The sequence below is a fragment of the Loxodonta africana genome, chromosome 21, assembly GCF_030014295.1.
Source record: "Loxodonta africana isolate mLoxAfr1 chromosome 21, mLoxAfr1.hap2, whole genome shotgun sequence".
Taxonomy (NCBI): domain Eukaryota; kingdom Metazoa; phylum Chordata; class Mammalia; order Proboscidea; family Elephantidae; genus Loxodonta; species Loxodonta africana.
Genome location: NC_087362.1, coordinates 18,135,759 through 18,157,735, shown reverse-complemented (window position 1 = coordinate 18,157,735; position 21,977 = coordinate 18,135,759). Strand labels below are relative to the sequence as shown.

At 37.6% G+C, this 21,977-nt stretch overlaps 1 protein-coding gene across 13 annotated transcripts in view; it reads right to left on the bottom strand.

Annotated features, from left to right (window-relative positions):
* The window catches only part of NEK1 (NIMA related kinase 1), a 200,528-nt gene that overhangs the window by 147,468 nt on the left and 31,083 nt on the right, over positions 1-21,977 (bottom strand). For all 13 annotated transcript variants that reach the window (XR_010318796.1, XR_010318794.1, XR_010318801.1 and 10 more), the window contains exons 9-12: positions 21,026-21,080; positions 18,787-18,987; positions 8,397-8,457; positions 4,748-4,905 (exon numbers count right to left, since the gene is read on the bottom strand). Coding sequence is in view for 5 of the 13 variants with exons in the window: in XM_064273582.1 (XP_064129652.1) it covers positions 4,748-4,905; positions 8,397-8,457; positions 18,787-18,987; positions 21,026-21,080 (475 nt within the window). In the remaining 8 variants the exon portion in view is untranslated. The remainder of the gene's footprint in view (positions 1-4,747; positions 4,906-8,396; positions 8,458-18,786; positions 18,988-21,025; positions 21,081-21,977) is intronic.

The following is a 21,977-nucleotide window of genomic DNA, read 5'->3' as shown; positions in this document are numbered from 1 at the left end:
AATGGATTTGATCTGGTTTGGTGGGAAAGAAAGCCCTGAGTGGACAGAGTTCAAGAGAAAATGGGAAGAAGAGGAACTGGAGACAGTATGACAATGTTTTGGGAAGTCCTGTTGTTGAAGGGAGAAGAGAAATTGGAAAGTAGCTATAGGACATGTGGGAAATAAGGGAAGGTGTTCTTGTAAGAATAAAGATGCAACATATCTGCTTGCTAACAGGAATGATTCAGTAGAGAGGGAAAGATACAGGGATGCAGGAGCGAAAAAGTAAAGTTCTTTACGGGCAAAAGAGAACAGTACATAGCATACAAGTGGTGGAGATGACCCTAGAGGGGAATAAAGACAGTTCATTTAAAGTAAAAGAAAAAACGGTAAGATATTTGCAAACAGATATGACTCATTGACAGACGTGGTGGTGGGGAAGTATTCGTCCATGTGCTTCTATTTTCTTAGTAAAACAGGAAGCATGGTCATTATCCTAAAGAAAGTTGTCATGGATTGAATTGTGTCCCCCAAAATTATCTGTCAACTTGGCTAGGTCATGATTCCCAGTGTTGTCTGGCTGTCTACCACTCTGTTATCTGATGTGATTTCCCTATGTGTTGTAAATTGGATCACTATGATGTAATAAGATGGATTAGTGGCAGTTATATTGATGAGATCTACAAGATTAGATTGTGTCTTAAGTCTTTTGAGATATAAAAGAGAGAAGTGAGCAGAGAGACGAGGGGACCTCATACCACCAAGAAATCAGCACTGGGAGCAGAGCACATCCTTTGGACCTGAGGTTACTGCGCTGAGATGCTCCCAGACCAAGGGAAGACTGATGACACAGACTTTCCTCCAGAGCCAATAGAGAAAGCCTTCCCCTGGAGTTGATACCCTGAATCTTGACTCTAAGCCTAGTAGTATATGAGAAAATAAATTTCTCTTTGTTAAAGCCATCCACTTGTGGTCTTTCTGTTATAGCAGAACTACGTGACTAAGACAGAAGGTAAGAATTAATCATCTACAAAGTGGTAGAAGGCTAATGAAATGTAATAAGTGGCCAGAAGGTGCTCACTTGACATCGCTGGTTATGAATTTAAAGTGAGACCAGTCAGAATTGCTGCCTGCTTTCTCCAGCCACATTCCACGGCCTAGGTTCAGCTACAAAAGAAGTGAAGAGCTGGACTTCACCAGCTTAGGTTTTTGCCAGATGATATGTAATAATGGAAGAGAGGGGCAAGAGACGTGAGGTTTTGGAAATTACAATGAGAGAACATGGAAATAAAGTCAGGTAAGGAAAATAAAAAGAAGGAGATGAGGGACAATGCAAAAAGTGGTAGGATCGATGGATCCAAATGAAGCAAAGAAGTTTTGGGAGCACAGACCTGGAGGAATGAGCTGGAAGTGTAGGAATAGTGCTCCGAAAGCAGGATGCTTACAATTGAGACTCTGAAAAGCTGCTGTTATTAATAATGACAAATTCAGTGGCATGACTATGGTTGAGGGTTCTATGATGAAAGACAAGTTCATTGAAAGAATGATCAAGAAAAAAAGGCCACATACTATCAGAAGGATCGTCCTTTTGATACCAAAATCACCAAGAGCTTTGACAGTGTTGGGAAGAGTGACGGTTTGTCAGGTATATCATGAAGGGATATCAGGTGAAATAGACAGGTAGCAAAAGCTCAAAGCTGGGGGTTTAAAAAGCACAGACAGTCTGGCAACGAGAAGCAAGGAAAACATCTCCTTCACCTCTAGACTCAGTGGTATAAGGGGATCAGAGAGAAAACAGTCACCACTGTAGAGAACTGCAGGATAGTGTGTTCAGGAATGAGTCAATATTTAGAGTAAAAACGTGAAGACAATCTTTAGAAGTTTGTTGGTGTGTGCCATCAAGTTGATTCCGACTCATAGTAACCCTATAGGACAGAGCAGAACTGCCCCATAGAGTTTCTTGGGCTGTAATCTTTACAGGAGCAGATCACCAGGTCTTTTCTCCCCTGCAGCAGCTGGTGGGTTCGAACCACTGACCTTTTGGTTAGCAACCAAGTGCTTAACCATTGTGCCACCGGGACTCCTCTTTAGAAATTCAGAACACGGGAATTTTGTTGATAATGTACTAAGAAGGTCTAGTGGAAGAGTTTAGGGAGCTATGCAGGAAAATGCAGGCCAGACTAGGAGATGGCCTGAGCCTTGTGGAGATGAGAGTCTAGGTTAAGAAGTAACACCTGCAGTCTCTGGCCTCTTGTAGTGAATAAATAGGAATAAAGGGAATGCTGGAAATGGTCTGTTTAGGCCTGAAAGAACATAACTGCTCACTCAAAAAAAGGGATAAAACAGTGTTACAGACTGAATTGTGTCCCCCCAAAAATGTATGTCAACTCGACTAGGTCATCATTTCCAGTATTGTGTGGCTGTCCTCCATTTTGCGATCTGATCTGATTATCCTGTGTGTTGGAAATCCTGACCTCTATGATGTTAATGAGGCAGGATCAGAGATAGTTATGTTAATGAGGCAGGACATAGTCTACAGGATCAGGTTGTATCTTAAGTCAATCTCTTCTGAGATATAAAAGGAACAAGCAGAGAGGAGAGAGACCACCAAGAAAGAAGAGCCAGGAGTGGAGCACATCCTTTGGATCCAGGGTTCCTGCACTGAGATGCTCCTACACTACGGGGGGTTGATGACAAGGACCTTCCCCCAGAACCGACAGAAAGAGAAGGCCTTCCCCTGGAGTTGGCACCTTGAATTCAAACTTCTAGCCTCCTAGGCTGTGACAGAATAAATCTGAGTTTGTTAAAGCCATTCACTTGTGGTACTTCTGCTATAGCAGTCCTGGATGACTAAGGCAAACAGGTTATCGAGGTATTACCCCTCAGCTCCAAAACCACCCTTCACTGTCCTGCTTGTGATACTGGAGCTGGATGAGCCAGGTCCCTGACTAAGACAACCCCATGCACAATGGAACAAAATGCTGCCTGGCACTCATGATCGGTTACAGACTGGATTGTTGTGATCCATGGGATTTTCACTGGCTGATTTTTCAAAAGTAGATCACACCAGGCTTTTCTTCCTAGTCTAGCTTAGTCTGTAAGCTCCACCAAAATCTGTTCAGCATCATACAGTAACACACGAGCCTCCACTGACAGACAGGTGGTAGCTGCGCTTGAGGTGCCCTGACCAGGAATTGAACTCGGATCTCCCACGTGGAAGGTGACAATTCTACCACTGAACCACCAATGCCCCCAACGTGATGTTAAGCTTTGTTAATAGATGATATTGGAGGAACACTGTAATAGGAAAGGGCTTCTCTTCCTGATTATGGTGTGCTTTCCTCTCTTCCTCCTGCAACATGCAGGACACACGGTGCACCCACTCCCGCAGGCAGCTTCCAGGAGGGTTCTGCCAGTGTCTCTGCCAGCTTTCCAGGGAGTTCAGTGGCACTCCTGGGCATGACTTCCCAGGGAGTTCTGCTTGTGTTCCAGTCAGGTGCTTTGCGAGTTTCAGCAACACTACCACAGCCTGTTTCCCAGCGAGCTCAGCAGTATCTCCAAAGTCCACGTCGCAGCCAGTTCTACTGACACCCCAGCAGCCTTCCCAGTAAATTCAACGGCCCCCCAACTGGCTTCGTGGTACATTTCACCAGCATTCCACACAACTGCCCAGAGAGTTTCAGCAATATCCCGCATGGCTTCCTGGTGCGTTTCATCAGCAATGTAGTAGTCATTTCCAGTCTGCCTACAGCACCTCAGTGAGCTCCATCATCCAGTGGGCTACAGCCATACCTTCTCCAATAAGGTCTAAATCACAGCCTTAAGGGTGGGGTTGTGGGGGTCTTCCAAAACCTTTCCCCCTCTTTGGGTACTCTGGTTCAGCACTAGGAATAGTGGCTGGTTCCTGTATCTGCTATTCCTGTATTCCTTAGAGTTCTCTGTATCTCTTAAAAGATTAATCCCCCCAAAATAATCATTATTTATATCAAAATTTCCCTATACAAATTATTGTTTACATTAAGTTTCCTGATTAGATGCTGACTGACACTTACCTGAAGACCAATTTACAGCAATCATTTTGAATTGTTCTTTGATAAATTTTAACCAAAGTGACTGATCATTCCTATTGTAAAATTCATCCAACAGCAGTATGAAGCTTATCTAACAGTATCTAAGTATGTGTGTGTATATATATATATGGGTGTGTGTGCATATATGTATATTTTCTATATAAATACAAAACAGGCCCCATACACCAACATATGCAGACACTGACAAGAAAAAAAATCTTAAATTCCTGCAACTAACACTCTGTGTATTCTTGGGCATGTCCCATAAATGCTAAGGTCTTAATTTTTTCATCTGAAATATGACAGAATAGGCTACATGATCATGTGCCTTACAGCTCTATGATTTTGACTTATTTATCTGATTGTGAATTCTCAAATACAAAATGTCCCCAGATTTTTATCATGTATGTCTTTTACACACAAAAACAAACGGTTTTGCTTAGATTGTCCAAAATTATTTCACTTTGTCATTTTCTTCTTACTAAACCAATTACTTATGTTTCTACTACTTATCTACCTAATGTTTATGACTTTTATAAGGCTTCTCACTTTTAGAACCCTGGTGAAGCAGTGAATAGCAATGTCGTTTGGTAACATAATATAAACAATCCTATGGACACAAGATAACTGAACTGAGCTGCAATGAAGTGAGGTCAAATTGATTTGTTACTGACATACAGTGTGTAACATGATCATACCTGTTTATATTTTTGAAGTGGTTTCTTTTCATATAATTTTTTAGGTACATCTCCATATTTCTTAGATGTTAAAGGTACTCCATACTTGGCAGCAGGCTTTGTAATTTTCTGAGCAGGTACAACAGAAGCTAAGCTTTTTCCTGAAGCTGGTCTTTTGGCTATATAAAAAGACATAAATAATTTTTTTTCAGAAGTTCCTAATATTAAATCTTTAATCTGAAGATTCAAGAAAACACTTTTTTTATTTTCACAATCATTGGCAGCATTTAAGTTCAAGCTTCTCATCAAAAACCTTATTCATTCCTTAAACCAAAAAAAGACCAAACCCAGTGCCGTCGAGTCAATTCCGACTCAAAGCGACCCTACAGGACAGAGTAGAACTGCCCCATAGAGCTTCCAAGGAGCGCCTGGCGGATTTGAACTGCCGACCCTTTGGTTAGCAGCCGTAGCACTTAACCACTACGCCACCAGGGTTTCCAACCCATGCCTTCATTCCTTAGCACATGTAAATGCCTTCATTGTAACTATTTTACATTGAAGTCACATTTTGAAAGAAGCAAAAAGCCACATTTTTCTAAAACGTTGAAATTTCTCACACATTAAAAAAAATGCCTAAAATTGACTGTGGTGACGATTACGCATTTAGTACATTCCCAACTTTGGGAATGTACTAAAACCACCGAATTGTATACTTTAAATGGGTCAATTATACAGTATGTGAATTACGTCTCAATAAACTTGCTAAATAATTATTTTTTAAAAAGAACATTTATTGTTTTAGAAAAATGCTTTCAAAATCAGAATATAAACTTCAACACCACTACTACATTAAATATTCATCCCATTACTATGAGCAATTTTAATGTTTTTTTCCTATATACTCTGAATATAGTCTATATCTACACACATGTTGAAGAATATTTAACACGATCATTATAAGAGTCCCATGAAATGGGCACCTCTATACACTGCTGGTGGGAATACAGTCAAATTTTTTGAAGGTCAATCTACATCGAAAACTGATTCTAAAGAACCAGAGAAACACAAAAACTTATAAAACAAGGACAAACCCTGCAGCATTACTTATTTAATCCTACTGATTCTTAGACATGGCTCAGTTTTAAAGCAATGATAAGTTCAAGAATAACAAACTGATTAAAAGGAGCCTGGTGGCACACGTGATTTATGACTGGCTGCCAACAGAAAGGTTGGCAGCTGAATCCCACCTAATAGTTCCTCGGAATGAATACCTGGAGATCTGCTTCCATAAAGATTACAGCCAAGAAAACCCTACAGAGCAGTTCTATTCTGTACCACAGGGAGTTGTCCTGAGTCAGGGGCCAAATAGATGCCAGCAAACAACAACAATTAAAAGGAATTGCTACTATTTATTCACATTTGTCAAAGGACATTAAACCAAACCCAAACCAAACCCATTGCCATCAAGTCAAATCCAACTTATAGCAACCCTAGAAGACAGAGTAGAACTGCCCCATAGAATTTCCAAGGAGCACCTGCTGGATTCGAACTGCTAATCTTCTTTGGTTAGCAGATATAGCTCTTAACCACTATGCCACCAGGGTTTTCTCAACAGACATTAAAGGAGTTCAAATAGTAGAGTCTACATCAACCTGTACCAAAATCCTCGTTCCTCTCCTATTTCCCACAGCTGCTAAGGTACCTCTGCTTAAACTCCCTCACAGCCTAAGTAGCAGCTTTCTTCCTCTTCCAGCCTGCTCTCTATCTTAGGATTTTATTATGTGCAAAATCAATTTAAATCAATTTTTTTTCTCCAGTAGGCACTCTTTCGCTTAGGTCAAAGGAGAGGAAAATTTTAATTCGTAGCCCACTATGAGATGCCACCATTAAACTCAGTTCTTTAAAGAATATTTAACTGTATTAGAAAATATTTGCTACACACTATTTTAAGTTAAAAGAAACAAAACAGAAATTATCTGTTTTGATAATTTAGTTAAAAGAAACAATAAAAAATTATCCCCAATCCCACTTTTCATACGTCATCACACAAAAAAATACACCGAATATAACAGTGAGTGTTGAGATTGGGGATAATTTTTATTTTCTCCTTTTTAGTTTTAAAAATGAACACATATTATTCATATAGCTTAGTAAATTCTTATAAACACAAGAATAATATCAGCCATTTTGCTGGCACTTTTAGAGATTCATAAGTAATTTGTGTTGACGACATGTAAGACAATACAGTGGAGTAGGTAAGGTTTTCCAAACAGATATTCTTACATGTCCTGACCAGGAAGTAGGAAATATGAAAGAAAAAAAGATTTCCCCTTAAGAGTTCAACTATAAGATGAAATCAAAGCATAGACATACAAAGTAACAATACTGTAACCTGGCTAAATGTATTAACATAGCTAAAGAAACACTGTGCATGCCAGAAAAGGAGCTGATGGCACAAAACAAGAGAAAATAAAGGGCCTAAGGGTCTTTAAATGGAGTCCTTGGGTTGCTCAAATGGTTATGTGCTCAACTGCTACAAGTAAGGTTGTTACTTCAAACCCACCCAGATGTGTCTTAGAAGACAGGCCTGGTAGTCTGCTTCTGAAAGGTTACAAACTTGAAAACCCTATGAAGCAGCAGTTCTACTCTGCACACCTGGGGTTGAATCGACTTGACAGCAACTAGTTAACGACAACAACAAAGTGCCTTTAAGAAGGGCCAGGTGCAGCTTACCTTCCTGAGGACACACTGTCACATCACTTCCAGTTAATATGGCTTCATGGTTATGGAGGGGTACTTATTTTTATTAACTGACTCAAACTCAAAATACACTAGAACATGCAAAGCATTTTATGTGAAAAATATTACACTCCTTAAATCTTCAATAACTTCCACTGATTTTAGAAATTCATTATGAAATCATACGTAGAAAAAATATCATTTCTGACAGAGGTATATATACACTACACAGAGTATATAACCACACCCACAAGTCTACAAATATTCTAATACAATTGGTCACATTAAAAGAAAATCTAGCCTTAGTAAGGTGCCTGACTTCACATTCATTTACTTTTTTAAAATTTTAAAATATAAATTATCTCTCAAAGGAAAATATTCTACCTGAAGATTTTATACCTAACTAGGATATTTTATAACATCCTGTAACAAGATTCTCAGAATATCAGCTAAGCATCTGATAAAGATATAAGACCAATTTCATTTATATAAGACAGACAGGAAATGGAAATTTTGTTATTAATTCATCAAAGAATGTTGTTTATAGCCATATATCAAATACTTTAAAGGTACTTTTCCTCTGACTTAAATTTATCCTGCCAAATCCAAACCAAATCCACTGTCATTGAGTCGATTCTGATTCATAGAGACCCTATGGCGACCCTATAGGACAGAGCAGAACTGCCCCATAGGATTTCCAAGGCTGTAAATCTTTATGGAAGCAGACTGCCACACCTTTCTCCTGCAGAGCTGCTGCTGGTTTTGAACTGCTTACCTTTTGTTTAGCAGCACAGCGCTTTAACCACTATACCATCAGGGCTCCAAATTTATCCTACAATTATCCCAAATTATTATATCTACAAATATCTCCAGTATAATTAGCTCTGCTTGTTGCAAACAGGTAAAAGGTCTCAAATTAAATTTCATTTACCTGGTACAGGCTGTGCTCCAAGCTTTTGAAATGTTTTTAGACAAAATTCCTCTGCGATAAGCTTACATTGAAAGGGAAGGGGAAAAAAAAGGTTACAAAACGTGTCAGATTTCCAAAATAAAAAACCACCCCATTAATCAGAACACATTTTTATCCTTTTTAGTCAGCTATGTCGTCTAATGAACTGTACTAATTAAAACCAATTCATCCATTCAACAAATTCCCCTCACGATACTCCCTCCCAAACTTAGCAATGTATTTTTATTACTTTCCTAGACAAGTTTTCTTCTTAAATTAATCTAACACACCACATAGTCCCCCATACACTGCTTATCTGCTCCACCTCTCAGCAACTTACCACAACTACCTCCTATTCCATGCATAACCATACCCCTCATTAACGTCACAACTGCTAGTTACTTCTTCATCAAAAGCTACTGACTCTCCAGAGTATAATGACACGGTGCTTTTGAGTGGCATTTGCTGCTTTAATGAGGAAGGTATGGTAACTTGCAAAGGCATCTATTTCATCTGTGGAACACCTGCTAACCCATGGCTGCCATGTGACTGGTCTGATTCTTTCTGTGTAAGAGTATATCACCCCTGCCTGGCATCACCTCTCAGCTCTTTCTAGGAGAGACGTTCGTAACACCTATGATAATCCAGGAACAACAGCTAAGGGGAAAGACATTTCCATCATATGGTATTTTCATGTCCTATTAGAGAGACGGAACTGAAAATAATGAAATAACCACATCTCTAAACCTACTCACTACTGAGACAGTGGACATTAAGGTTATGAGCCTGTAGAATCACATGGTTCTAGATACCACATCAGTCCCAAGAAAAGAAGGATCTGTACCCTAAACAACAAGACATACTGCACCCATATTCCTCATGAATAAGACCTTGTCCATGATTTGTCGTGCCACATCCAAGAAGGTGCCAGGTTGTACAAAACTGAGAAGTAGGCCATGATTCTTGGCTAATGGAAATGAGTGAATTTAGGGGTGAAAACAATGTACAAGGGGAAAACACTGTACAGAGTATTATAGTGGACATGATAGTTCATGGTTCACATGCTGCAGTAAAGCTCATAAATTGTTTTAAAACTGTAGCCTTAAGAAATGTATCACAGAGAGGTGGAGCCAAGACGGCAGAATAGACAGACTCTTCCGGTGAGCCCTCTTTACAACAAAGACCCGAAAAAACAAGTGAAACGAGTATATTTATGACAAGCTGGGAGCCCTGAGCATCAAAGGCAAGCTTAGAAAACAAACAGAGGGTCAGGGAAGGAAGAGACAGTTCAGAAGTGGAGAGGAGTTACTGGACCTGAATCGCAGGGAGCCCTCAGGCACCATTCCTGAGCAGCGGCAGCAGACTGGTACTAGTGTTCGGCCGCAGTTTCCTGAGGGAAAAGCAGCCAGCCACACAGCCTACTCATACCTCTGGAACCAGAGAAGAATGGTGCTCTCGGCAAAAGCTAAGTACTTGCATATATTTTGCCACGTCCGCCCACCCCCACCCCCAAGTCGATTTCAGCGGCTGAATTTCCTGGGCCTGAGATAGACACTGTTGACTGCCTAGAGCCATCCTCCCGGTCTTGGAGAGGAATAAATTTGCAATTGTGGGAAAAGATAATTTGCCAGCTCCACTAACCAGGGGAGCTCAGGACAGAAGCAGCTCCTGTCCAGGCATAAACGGTCCATGGACTTTGATACTTTTTCCCTCTGCATGGATCTGTGTGGGTCTCTTTCAGGAGAACAGGCCCTTGTTGGAAGACTCCAACCGTTTCAGCTGTGTGGCAAAGAGGTGGGTGTTTGATGTTTAACATTGCTTTGCCTATTAAACAGAGTCCTCACCTACCCACATCAGGGGCCTAAGGACTGATAGCTCCACTCAGGTCACCCAGCCACCCGCAACAAGGGTCCAAGGATAACTGGTAGCTCCCAGTCCTTACAATCAAAAACACTGGGTGCCCATGTTCTGTCTGCAGAACCCACCCACCAGCCCACCCTCGGGAACAGGGACGTGCTTTCCTCAGAGACACTCGGGGGTCAGTTCTCAGCCACCTGCCTTGTTCAGAGCGTGACCCTGTGCTGCAATCAGATACCGGTACAGACACCAATCACCCCTTCCCCTCTAAGACTGTCGGACAGGGCTTGTACCACACACTTGATGATCAGCTACCTGGACACCTGAGCTGAATTTGTACAAGAAAAGTGAATGGACTCCTAGACTGATATACCTGATAACAGCTCTAGCCATCTGGGGACAGAACGTCAGAGCTCCAAAGGCAAAAATAATCAAGCTAGCTCACTCAAGCAAACCGTGTGGGCATATCAAAACAAAGCAAGAAGCTATGACACAGTAAGCAAGCATAAACTAATACACTAACTTATAGATGGTTTGGAGAAAATAGTCAATATCAAGTCACATAAAGAAACAGACCATGGTCACCTCAACAAGCTATCAAAACAAAGAACCCAGGGATCTTCTAGATGAAAGTGCATTCCTGGAATTACCAGAGGTAGAATACAGAAGTTTAATACACAGAGCCCTTCAAGACATCAGGAAAGAAATGGGGCAATAAGGAGAACAAGCCAAGGAACACACAGATAAAGCAAATGAAGAAATTAGAAACATTATTCAGGAACATAATGAAAAATTTAATAAGCTGGAAAAATTCATAGACAGCAATCAGAAATTCAGAAGATTAACAATAAAATTACAGAAGCAGACAACTCAATAAAAAGTCAGAGAAGCAGAATTGAGCAAGTAGAAGCTAGAATTTCTGAACTCGAAGATAAATCACTTGGCACTAATATATTTGAAGAAAAATCAGATAAAAGAATTAAAAAAAATGAAGAAACCTTAAGAATCAAGTGGGACTCTATCAACAGAAATAACCTATGTGTGACTGGAGTACCAGAACAGGGAGGGATAAGAGAAAATACAGAGAGAATTGTGGAAGATTTGTTGGCAGAAAACTTCCCTGCTATCGTGAAAGATGAGAAGATACCTATCCAAGATGCTCATCAAACTCCACATAAGGTAGATGTTAAAAGAAGGTCACCAAGACATATTATAATCAAACTTGCCAAAACCGAAGATAAAGAGAGAATTTTAAGAGCAGCTAGGGATAAACGAAAAGTCACCTACAAAGGAGAGCCAATAAGAATAAGCTCAGACTACTCGGCAGAAACCATACAGGCAAGGAGGCAATGGGATGACTTCTTTAAAAAATTGAAGGAAAAAACTTGCCAGCCAAGAATCATATATACAGCAAAACTGTCTCTTAAAAATGAAGGTGAAATCAGGACATTTCCAGATAAAGAGAAGTTTAGGGAATTCATAAAAATCAAACCAAAATTACAAGAAATACTAACAGGAGTTGTTTGGTTAAAAAATCAATAATATCAGGTATCAACCCAAGACTAGAACAATGGGCAGAGCCATCAGAAGTCAACCCAGACAGGGAAATCAAAAAAACAAAGCAAGATTAAAAAAAAAAAAAAGCTCAAAACAGGGTAACAGCGATGTTATTACATAAAAGAAAACAACATTAAAATGAAATAAAGAGAGACTAAGAAATGTAATCATAGGTCTTCTATACGGAGAGGAAGATACGGCAATACAAAGAAATAAAAGTTAGGTTTAAATTTTGAAAAACAAGGGTAAATAATACGGTAACCACAAAGGAGACAAACTATCCTACTCATCAAAATAAAATGTAAGAAAAAAATAGAGACTCAGCAGAAACAAAATCAACAACAATGAATATGAGGAAAGGACAATATACAAAGATAATCTACCCAGCACATAAAATTAAGTAGGAAAAACTGTCAACAAAACACAAAAAAAAGACATCAAAATGATAGCAGTAAATTCATACCTATCCATAATTATGCTGAATGTAAATGAACTAAACGCACCAATAAAGAGACAAAGAATGGCAGAATGGATTAAAAAACACAATCCATCTATATGCTGCCTACAGGAGACACACCTTAGAGACCCAAACAAGCTACAACTCAAAGGATGGAAAAATATATATCAAGCAAACAACAATCAAAAAAGAGCAGCAGTGGCTATATTAACTTCTGACAAAATAGGCTTTAAAGTTAAATCCACCATAAAGGATAAGGAAAGACACCATATAATGATTAAAGGGACAATATACCGAGAAGATATAAACATATTAAATATTTATGCACCCAATGACAGCGCTGCAAGATACATAAAACAAACTCTAACAGCATTGAAAAGTGAGATACACAGCTCCACAATAATAGCAGGAGACTTCAACACACCACTTTCAGTGAAGGACAGGATATCCAGAAAGAAGCTCAATAAAGACACGGAAGATCTAAATGCCACAATCAACCAACTTGACCTCATAGACCTATATAGAGCACTCCACCCAAGAGGAGACAAGTATACTTTCTTTTCCAATGCACATGGAACAATCTCCAGATTCGGCCACATATTAGGTCATAAAGCAAGCCTTAGCAGAATCCAAAACACTGAAATATTACAAAGCATCTTCTCTGACCATAAGGCCATAAAAGTAGAAATCAGTAACAGAAAAAGCAGGGAAAAGAAATCTAACACTTGGAAACTGAACAATACCCTGCTCAAAAAACACTGGATTATAGAAGACATTAAGGATGGAATAAAGAAATTCATAGAATCCTGAGAATGAAAACACTTCCTATCAGAACCTTTGGGACACAGAGAAAGCACCGCTCAGAGGTCAATTTATATCAATAAGTGCACACACCCAAAAAAGAAGAAAGGGCCAAAATCAAAGAATTATCCCTACAACTTGAACAAATAGAGAGCAATAAAAGAAACCCACAGACACCAGAAGAAAACAAATCATAAAAATTAGAGCTGAACTAAATGAAATAGAAAGCAGAAAAACAATTGAAAGAATTAACAAGACCAAAAGTTGGTTCTTTGAAAAAATCAAACAAAATTGATAAACCACTGGCCAAACTGACAAAACAAAAACAAGAGAGGAAGCAAATAACCCAAATAAGAAATGAGATGACTGATATTACAACAGACTCAACTGAAATTCAAAGAGTCATATCAGAGTACTATGAAAAACTGTAGTCTAACGAATCTGAAAACCCAGAAGAAACGGATGAATTCCTAGAAACATACTACCTACCTAAACTTAACACAAACAGAGGTAGAACAACTAAATAGACCCATAATAAAAGAAGAGATTGAAAGGTAATCAAAAAACTCCCAACAAAAAAAAGCCCTGGTCCGGACGGTTTCACTGCAGAGTTCTACCGAACTTTCAGAGAAGAGTTAACACCACTACTACTAAAGGTATTTCTGAGCATAGAAAAGGACGGAATACTCCCAAACTCATTCTATGAAGTCACGACATCCCTGATACCAAAACCAGGTAAAGACACCACAATTAAGGAAAATTACAGACCTATATCTCTCATGAACTGAGATGCAAAAATCCTGAACAAAATTCTAGCCAATAGAATTCAACAACATATCAAAAAAATAATTCACCATGACCAAGTGGAATTCATAGCAGGTATGCATGATTCAACACTAGAAAAACAATTAATGTAATTCATCACATAAATAAAACAAAAGAATCACATGATTTTATCCAATAATGCAGAAAAGGCATTTGACAAAGTTCAACACCCATTCATGATAAAAACGCTCATTAAAATAGGAATAGAAGGAAAATTCCTCAACATAATAAAGGGCGTTTATACAAAGCCAACAGCCAACATCATCCTAAATGGAGAGAGCCTGAAAGCATTCCCCTTCAGATCAGGAACCAGACAAAGATGCCCTTTATCACTGCTCTTATTCAACATTGTGTTGGAGGTCCTAGCCAGAACAATTAGGCTAGATAAAGAAATTAAGAGCATCCAGATTGGTAAGGAAGAAGTAAAAGTATCTCTGCAGATAACATGATCTTATACACAGAAAACCCTAAGGAACCCTCAAGAAAACTACTGAAACTTAATAGAAGAGTTCAGCAGAGTATCGGGATACAAGATAAACATACAAAAATCATCTGGATTCCTCTACACCAACAAAAAGAACATCGAAGAGGAAATCACCAAATCAATATCATTTACAGTAGTCCCCAAGAAGATAAAATACTTAGGAATAAATCTTACCAGAGATGGAAAAGACTTATACAAAGAAAACTACAATACACTTCTGCAAGAAACCAAAAGAGACCTACATAAGTGGAAAAACATACCTTGCTCATGGATAGGAATACTTAACATTATAAAAATGTCTATTCTACCAAAAGTGCTCTATACCTTTATAATGCAATTCTGATCCAAATTCCAATGACATTTTTTAAAGAGATGGAGAAACAAATCACCAACTTCATATGAAGGGAAAGAGGCCCTGGATAAGTAAAGCATTACTGAAAAAGAACAAAATGGGAGGCCTTACTCTACCTTATTTTAGAACCTATTATACCACCACAGTAGTCAAAACAGCTTGGTACTGGTACAACAAGAGATACACAGACCAATGGAAGAGAACTGAGAATCCAGACATAAATCCATCCACATAGGAGCAGCTGATATTTAACAAAGGCCCAATGTCAGTTAAATGGGGAAAAGGCAGTCTTTTTAACAAATGGTGCTGGCATAACTGGATATCCATTTGCAAAAAAATGAAACAAGACCCATACCTCACATCATACACAAAAACTAACTCAAAATGGATCAAAGACCTAAATATAAAAACTGAAACGATAAAGATCATGGAAAAAAAAATAGGAACAATGTTAGGAGCCCTAATACATGACATAAACAGTATACAAAACATTACTAACAATGCAGAAGAAAAACTAGATAACTGGGAGCTCCTAAAAATCAAACACCTATGCTCATCCAAAGACTTCACCAAAAGAGTAAAAAGATTACCTACAGACTGGGAAAAAGGTTTTAGGTATGATATGTCCGATCAGCACCTGATCTCTAAAATCTACATGATACTGCAAAAACTCAACTGCAAAAAGACAAATAACCCAACTAAAAAATGGGCACAAGTTATGAACAGACACTTCACTAAAGAAGACATTCAGGTAGCTAACAGATACATGAGGAAACGTTCACAATCATTAGCCATTAGAGAAATGCAAATCAAAACTACAACGAGATTCCATCTCACTCTAACAAGGCTCACATTAATCAAAAAAACACACAATAATAAATGTTGGAGAGCTGTTGGAGTGGTTGTGGAGAGAACAGAACACTTATACACTGTTGGTGGGAATGTAAAATGGTACAACCACTTTGGAAATTGATTTGGCGCTTTCTTAAAATCTAGAAATAAAACTACCAAACGATCCAACAATCCCACTCCTTGGAATATATCCTAGAGAAATAAGAGCCTTTACACGAACAGATATATGCACACCCATGTTTACTGCAGCACTGTTTACAATAGCAAAAAGATGGAAGCAACCAAGGTGCCCATCAACAGATGAATGGATAAATAAATTATGGTATATTCACACAATGGAATACTACACATTGATAAGGAACAGCGATCAATCTGTGAAACAGTTCATAACATAGAGGAATCTGGAAGGCATTATGCTGAGTAAATTAGTCAGCTGTAAAAGGACAAATATTGTATAAGACCGCTATCGTAAGAGCTTGAAACAGTTTAAACAGAGAAGAAATTATTCTTTGATGGTTATGAGATGGGGTAGGGAAGGAAGGTGGGAGAGGGGTGTTCTCTAACTAGATAGTAAATAAGAACTATTTTAGGTTACGGGAAAGAGAACATACAATACAGGCGAGGTCAGTACAACTGGGCTAAACCAAAAGCAAAGAAGTTTCCTGAATAAACTGAATGTTTCAAAAGCCAGTGTAGGAGGGGCGGGGGTTTGGAAACCATGGTTTCAGGGGACATCTAAGTCAACTGGTATAATAAAATCTATTAAGAAAACATTCTGCATCCCACCTTGGAGAGAGGCGTCTGGGGTCTTAAATGCTAGCAAGCAGCCATCTAAGATGCATCAATTGGTCTCAACCCACCTGGATCAAAGGAGAATGAAGAACACCAAGGACAGAAGGTAATTACAAGCCCAAGAGACAGAAAGGGCCACATGAACCAGAGACTACATCATCCTGAGACCAGAAGAGCTAGATGGTGCCCAGCTACAACCGATGACTGCCCTGACAGGGAACACAACAGAGAACTCCTGAGGGAGCAGGTGAGCAGTGGGATGCGGACCCAAAAATTCTCATAAAAAGACCAGACTTAATGGTCTGACTGAGACTAGAATGACCCTGGTGGTCATGACCCCCAGACCTTCTGTTGGCCCAAGACAGGAACCATTCCCAAAGCCAACTCTTCAGAGAGGAATTGGACTAGACAATGGGTTGGAGATGGATTCTGGTGAGGAGTGAGCTTCTTGGATCAGGTGAACACTTGAGACTATGTTGGCATCTCCTCCCTGGAGGGGAGATGAGAAGGTAGAGGGAGTTAGAAGCTGGCAAAATGGACAGGAAAAGAGAGAGTGGAGGGAGGGAGCGGGCTGTCTTATTAGGGGGAGAGCAATTGAGAGTATGTAGCAAGGTGTATATAAGTTTTTGTGTGAAAGACTGACTTGATCTGTAAACTTTTACTTAAAGCACAATAAAAATTAAAAAAAAAAAAAATGTATCACAAACTTTCTCACCTGGATACTAAATACATATTATACATAGTAGAAAATAAATCTTAAGAAGATAAAAAAGTTTTCATTAAAAAGTAAACCATCTGTTGGCACAGGACAGGAACCATCCCCAAAGACAACTCATCAGACATGAAGGGGACTGGTCAGTGGGTGGGAGAGAGATGCTGATGAAGAGTAAGCTAATTGTACCAGGTGGACACTTGAGATTGTGTTGGCATCTCTTGTCTGGAGGGGGGATGGGAGGATAGAGAGAGAGGGAAGCTGGCAGGATTGTCACGAAAGGAGAGACTGAAAGGGCTGACTCAGTGGGGGAGAGCAAGTGGGAGTACGGAGTAAGATGTATGTAAACTTGTATGTGACAGACTGATTGGATTTGTAAACGTTCACTTGAAGCTTAATAAAAGTTAATAAAAAAAAAAAAGTAAATCTAAGTGGTGTTATAATAATGAGGGAACATGTATATACTAAACATCTAATGTGAAATACACCATTGTTAATAATCACAATCTGCTCTTTTTCTCCCCCATACTTTAAGTTTTGAGTATGTCAGACTTTAATTGTTTCTCTTTCTTTGCTAGCTAGTTGAATTCTAATGCTTCAGCCTTGAAACTGTATGTCCTAACAGCTTGTATTGGGGAGAGAGGGTTCAGCAAGATAAAAAGAAGCCATTCTTTGTTCTCTGGTAGCTGCCAAAAAGCAAGAGTGTACTGCACCATAAAGCTGTCCTTGCAAATGTTATTTACAATAAGAAGTCTTGTGAAGCACCCACGTTTCAGAGGCTGTTGCCATGTCCTACACAAGTAACTTTTAACCTTCAAATTCTGACTGGCTGTTTTACTAATAACTGGTAGTAACAGTTAAATCCACATCTCTGTGTTCCAAAGAGCAATTGTTTAGATGAATTTTCTGTTAAGTCAGGATATGACGCGTCGTTCTTCTCCCACAACATATGAAAGTAACAAGACTATGATTTTACTAGATATCGTATTTACGGAAGCATTTCATAGTGATCAGTTAAATCAGCAAAGGCCACACTAAACAGAAACATGAAATAATTTGAATCTCAGTTGATCACATTTGTATGAATAACTTACACTTTAAAGGTTTGATATAGATTTCTTATAAATCCTGTTCAAATTAAAATTCAATTTAACTCAACAAGTATTTATTATGTACCTCTATGCAAGTTCTAGAGAAAAAATATGAGCCAGTCATCTACAATATGTATATATAAAAGCTTGCAGAACAACGGTTTCCAAATATTTTCTTATTAAATAGATTACTATAGTTATACCTATAATAGGATATGTTGATATATTGATATTGAATATCTTGAACACTTATTATATATTAGGGATTACATACATTATCACTTAATTTTCATAACAACCTTATGATATAAATATATTTATAATACCCATTGTTCAGATGTACAGAAAGTGAGACACAGAAAGATTTCATAATTTTACAGTCAGAAACCCAAGAGACAGAGGAATGATTCACAACTGGAAAGCAAATAGGTAGGGGAAGGGTTTATCAGAAAGGAAAGTAACCCCAGTGTTGTCTGAAAAAGGCAGTCTATCCCTCCAAGGTTCTGATGTTCTGCCCTTCAAAAGGGTTAGCATCTCCTAAACAGCATACCCTAAAGTTAAATTCTAATTAAAAAAAAAAAAAAAAGCATACCTGAGGTGAGAGAAACTTTTCAATGCGCTTGGCTATAAAACCTTTCTCCAATATGGAGTTGACTGATGGTCTATCCCTAGGATTTCTTTTAAATAACTGAGACAGCAAATTGCGGAGATCATAAGAGTAATTCAAAGATACAGGTGGAAAAGATCCAGATATTATCTTCAGTACCAGGTTTTTCATATTGCCAGCTTCAAACTAAAATCCAGAAAATAAATTAACATACATGAAACATACATAAATTGAGAGCAAAGAGAACTAGTTCTTTTCCTGTCAATATAATCCTCTTCCAATATTTTAATCACAATATGTTCTCTAGAGCAAGGTTCACTTGGTTATCTATTAACATATTCCAAAGAGAGTATCAGTCTTCATAAAATAAAATGCCCCTGGTGTAATAACTAAAACAAGAAATTAACTACAGAACTAAAAGTACTGGGGGAAATACAATACATAAAAACAGTAATTCTCTGTATTACTTTCCTCTGTTCGTTATTATTATCTTGTGTGTGTTATGCTCCTAAAAGCCATGTAATCAGCAAGGTGGCAAATATCCTGAGGGGGAATACAAGCTACATCTACTGGAATATGTATTTTAGGATGAAACCCAATATAAACTATAACTGAAATCAAAAGAAAACAGAGGTGAGGCAGTTTAAAATCTAATGATTTCATTTTGAAAGAAAGTAAAATTAAGTTTTTGACTGTTTTGCTAAAACGGTTTAAACAGTTGAGTACTACATTAAGAAGGCAAAGCATGCTTTAAATTAGATCGATTATAAAAGTGGTTATATAGATTATAAGAGTTCTGTTAAGTGGTAAGCTCTTCCTAGCACATTTTAATTATGTAACTACAATTTATAAAAATCTGTGTACAATTCGATCTTCTAGAAGTATCTAGGCAGCTAAAAAGGAATTCTAAATGCAAAAACATCTGGTTCTTTATTCTTTGACTCCAGTGAATTTTCATTTATCTCTCAGTGGACAAGCTCTTATAAATAAAGAGTGCTGAAGTATATCATTTAACCTGACCATTTAAGTAAGAGTAGACAATTCCAAAACACAGAAGCAATGGTGACAGAACAATGTAGGTCAGAAGATGGGGGAAAAAACAAAAAGGGTACGCTGGTTTAGACCTAAAACAACCGTCACAGAAAACCTGACCAAGTCCTTCAAAGACATTTCTAATAACCACCACCCCACATCACTTTGGCAGTCTGTATGTTTTTTTATACTTAAGGAAGAAAAATAAAATCCAAGGAATACGGTAGAAGAGTATACAACCATTAACAAGCATGACAAGAAAAAATACTTATAAAAAACACTCCAATAATTTGGATGTTGTCACAGAATTTGCCAAAATGAAACTAATAAAATTTCCAAACTAAAACTTAAAAATTCACAGTAGATGAATTTAACTTTAAGGAGACAGCAATAAAAGAAAGGCTATATAACTGTTTATACGGTCTAATCAAACTTTTGGAAAAAAAAATATTCTATAAACAAGCCTAAATAAAGCCTAGAAGAAAACAACAAAATATTGCAAGGAGTCATTTGGTTAGAAGAACTGTTCAGCTTTTATTCACTTCTTCATATTTTTATGTATTTTCTAAAATTTTCTGTAATGAAAATATTGTTTTAACCAGCGGAGAAGCACATTTTTAAGCAGAATTTAGACTCAACTTACTGAGAACAAAAATTCTCACTCCTTGATGTGTTAATATGCTACCTCAAATAACTTCAAAAGTGAAAATTTTAATTCCTCTGAATTAGAGAGTGTTTAAAATGACAAAATCCCTCAGTGAATATGTTGGACGAACTTACTTAAATAATTTCAATTCCAAACTCAAATAATTTGGATGTTTTCACAGAATTTGCCAAAATGAAACTAATAAAATTTCCAAACTAAAACTTAAAAATTCATAGTAGATGAATTTAACTTTAAGGAGATTTAACTTTCTAAACCTGCCTTTAGAAATAATTTTATGGAAAAAATATGAAATATGCATAATAATAACAAACATAACATGTATATATGACACATGCACATATGTTAACGGAAAATCATTTTAAGTTCAGGCTTTAGAAAAGAAAGGAGAAATTTAAAAGCTACCTTAGAAGAATTTATCATACTAGAGGGTTATCTGAAAGATGACATATAATTAAAAATAATAAAAATATTATAGATACTTTTGGATATAAGTAATTTTCTAATACTTCAGAAACTTATACTTACTGCATGTTTAAGTGTACACATCTCATAAAGGACACACCCCAAAGCCCAAATGTCACTAAAGAAGAGAAAAACGAGAAATTTCCTAAGTATCAGAATTTACTTTTTAATGTTTTTTTAATTTAAAAGAAACTAAAAGCAACACGAAAATGCTTGGGAAAAAATACGCATTCTATATAACATTTCCTTTAAAACTCAAAATCTGGACCACAACCAAATAACAAAAGCAGCTGTTCCACATTAGAAAAATGATGGTTGGTCAAGCAATTATTTTAAAGTTTCATTAAAGAAGCTTAATTTTTATTTAGCAAAAGTCAAACAGCTTTATTCAATTTTCATAATGCCATATATTTAAAAAATCATATTAGAAAAATATGCTTTAAGGTACATGAACAGCAATTTACTAAAACTGGCATGAAATAAACCTGTGATAGCAACTGAAATATTATGAAAGAGTAAATATATTAATTTAACCCTACTTTAAAAACTTATTTACTTTACCTTCTTTATACAAGGTCTCTTCTCCTCTCCCTTATATTTTAAAATAAGTATTTTTATAATCAGAAAAAATAATAAAGCTACTTCTATTTTAAGGAAAAAAAAGACTCATCAGAGTTCAGAGCTATGGTTCCTCAGAAGTCAAAGAAAGCAAGCACTACGACTCCTCAAAGTCAAACTTTTTGAAAAGACTAAAACCCATTCTTGAAATCCTAAGGTTCCTTTCATCTAAACTCTTACGATCTAAACATATAAACTTTGTAACCCCAAAAATATAACTTTGAAGTTCAACTGGAAAAATTTTTTTAAATATAATTAAGCTACTCAGTAACTGGAAACCCTGGTGGCACCGTGGTTAAGAGCTGTGGCTGCTAACCAAAAGGTCAGCAGTTCAAATCCACCAGGTGCTCCCTGGAAACTCTACGGGGTAGTTCTACTCTGTCCTGCAGGGTTGCTG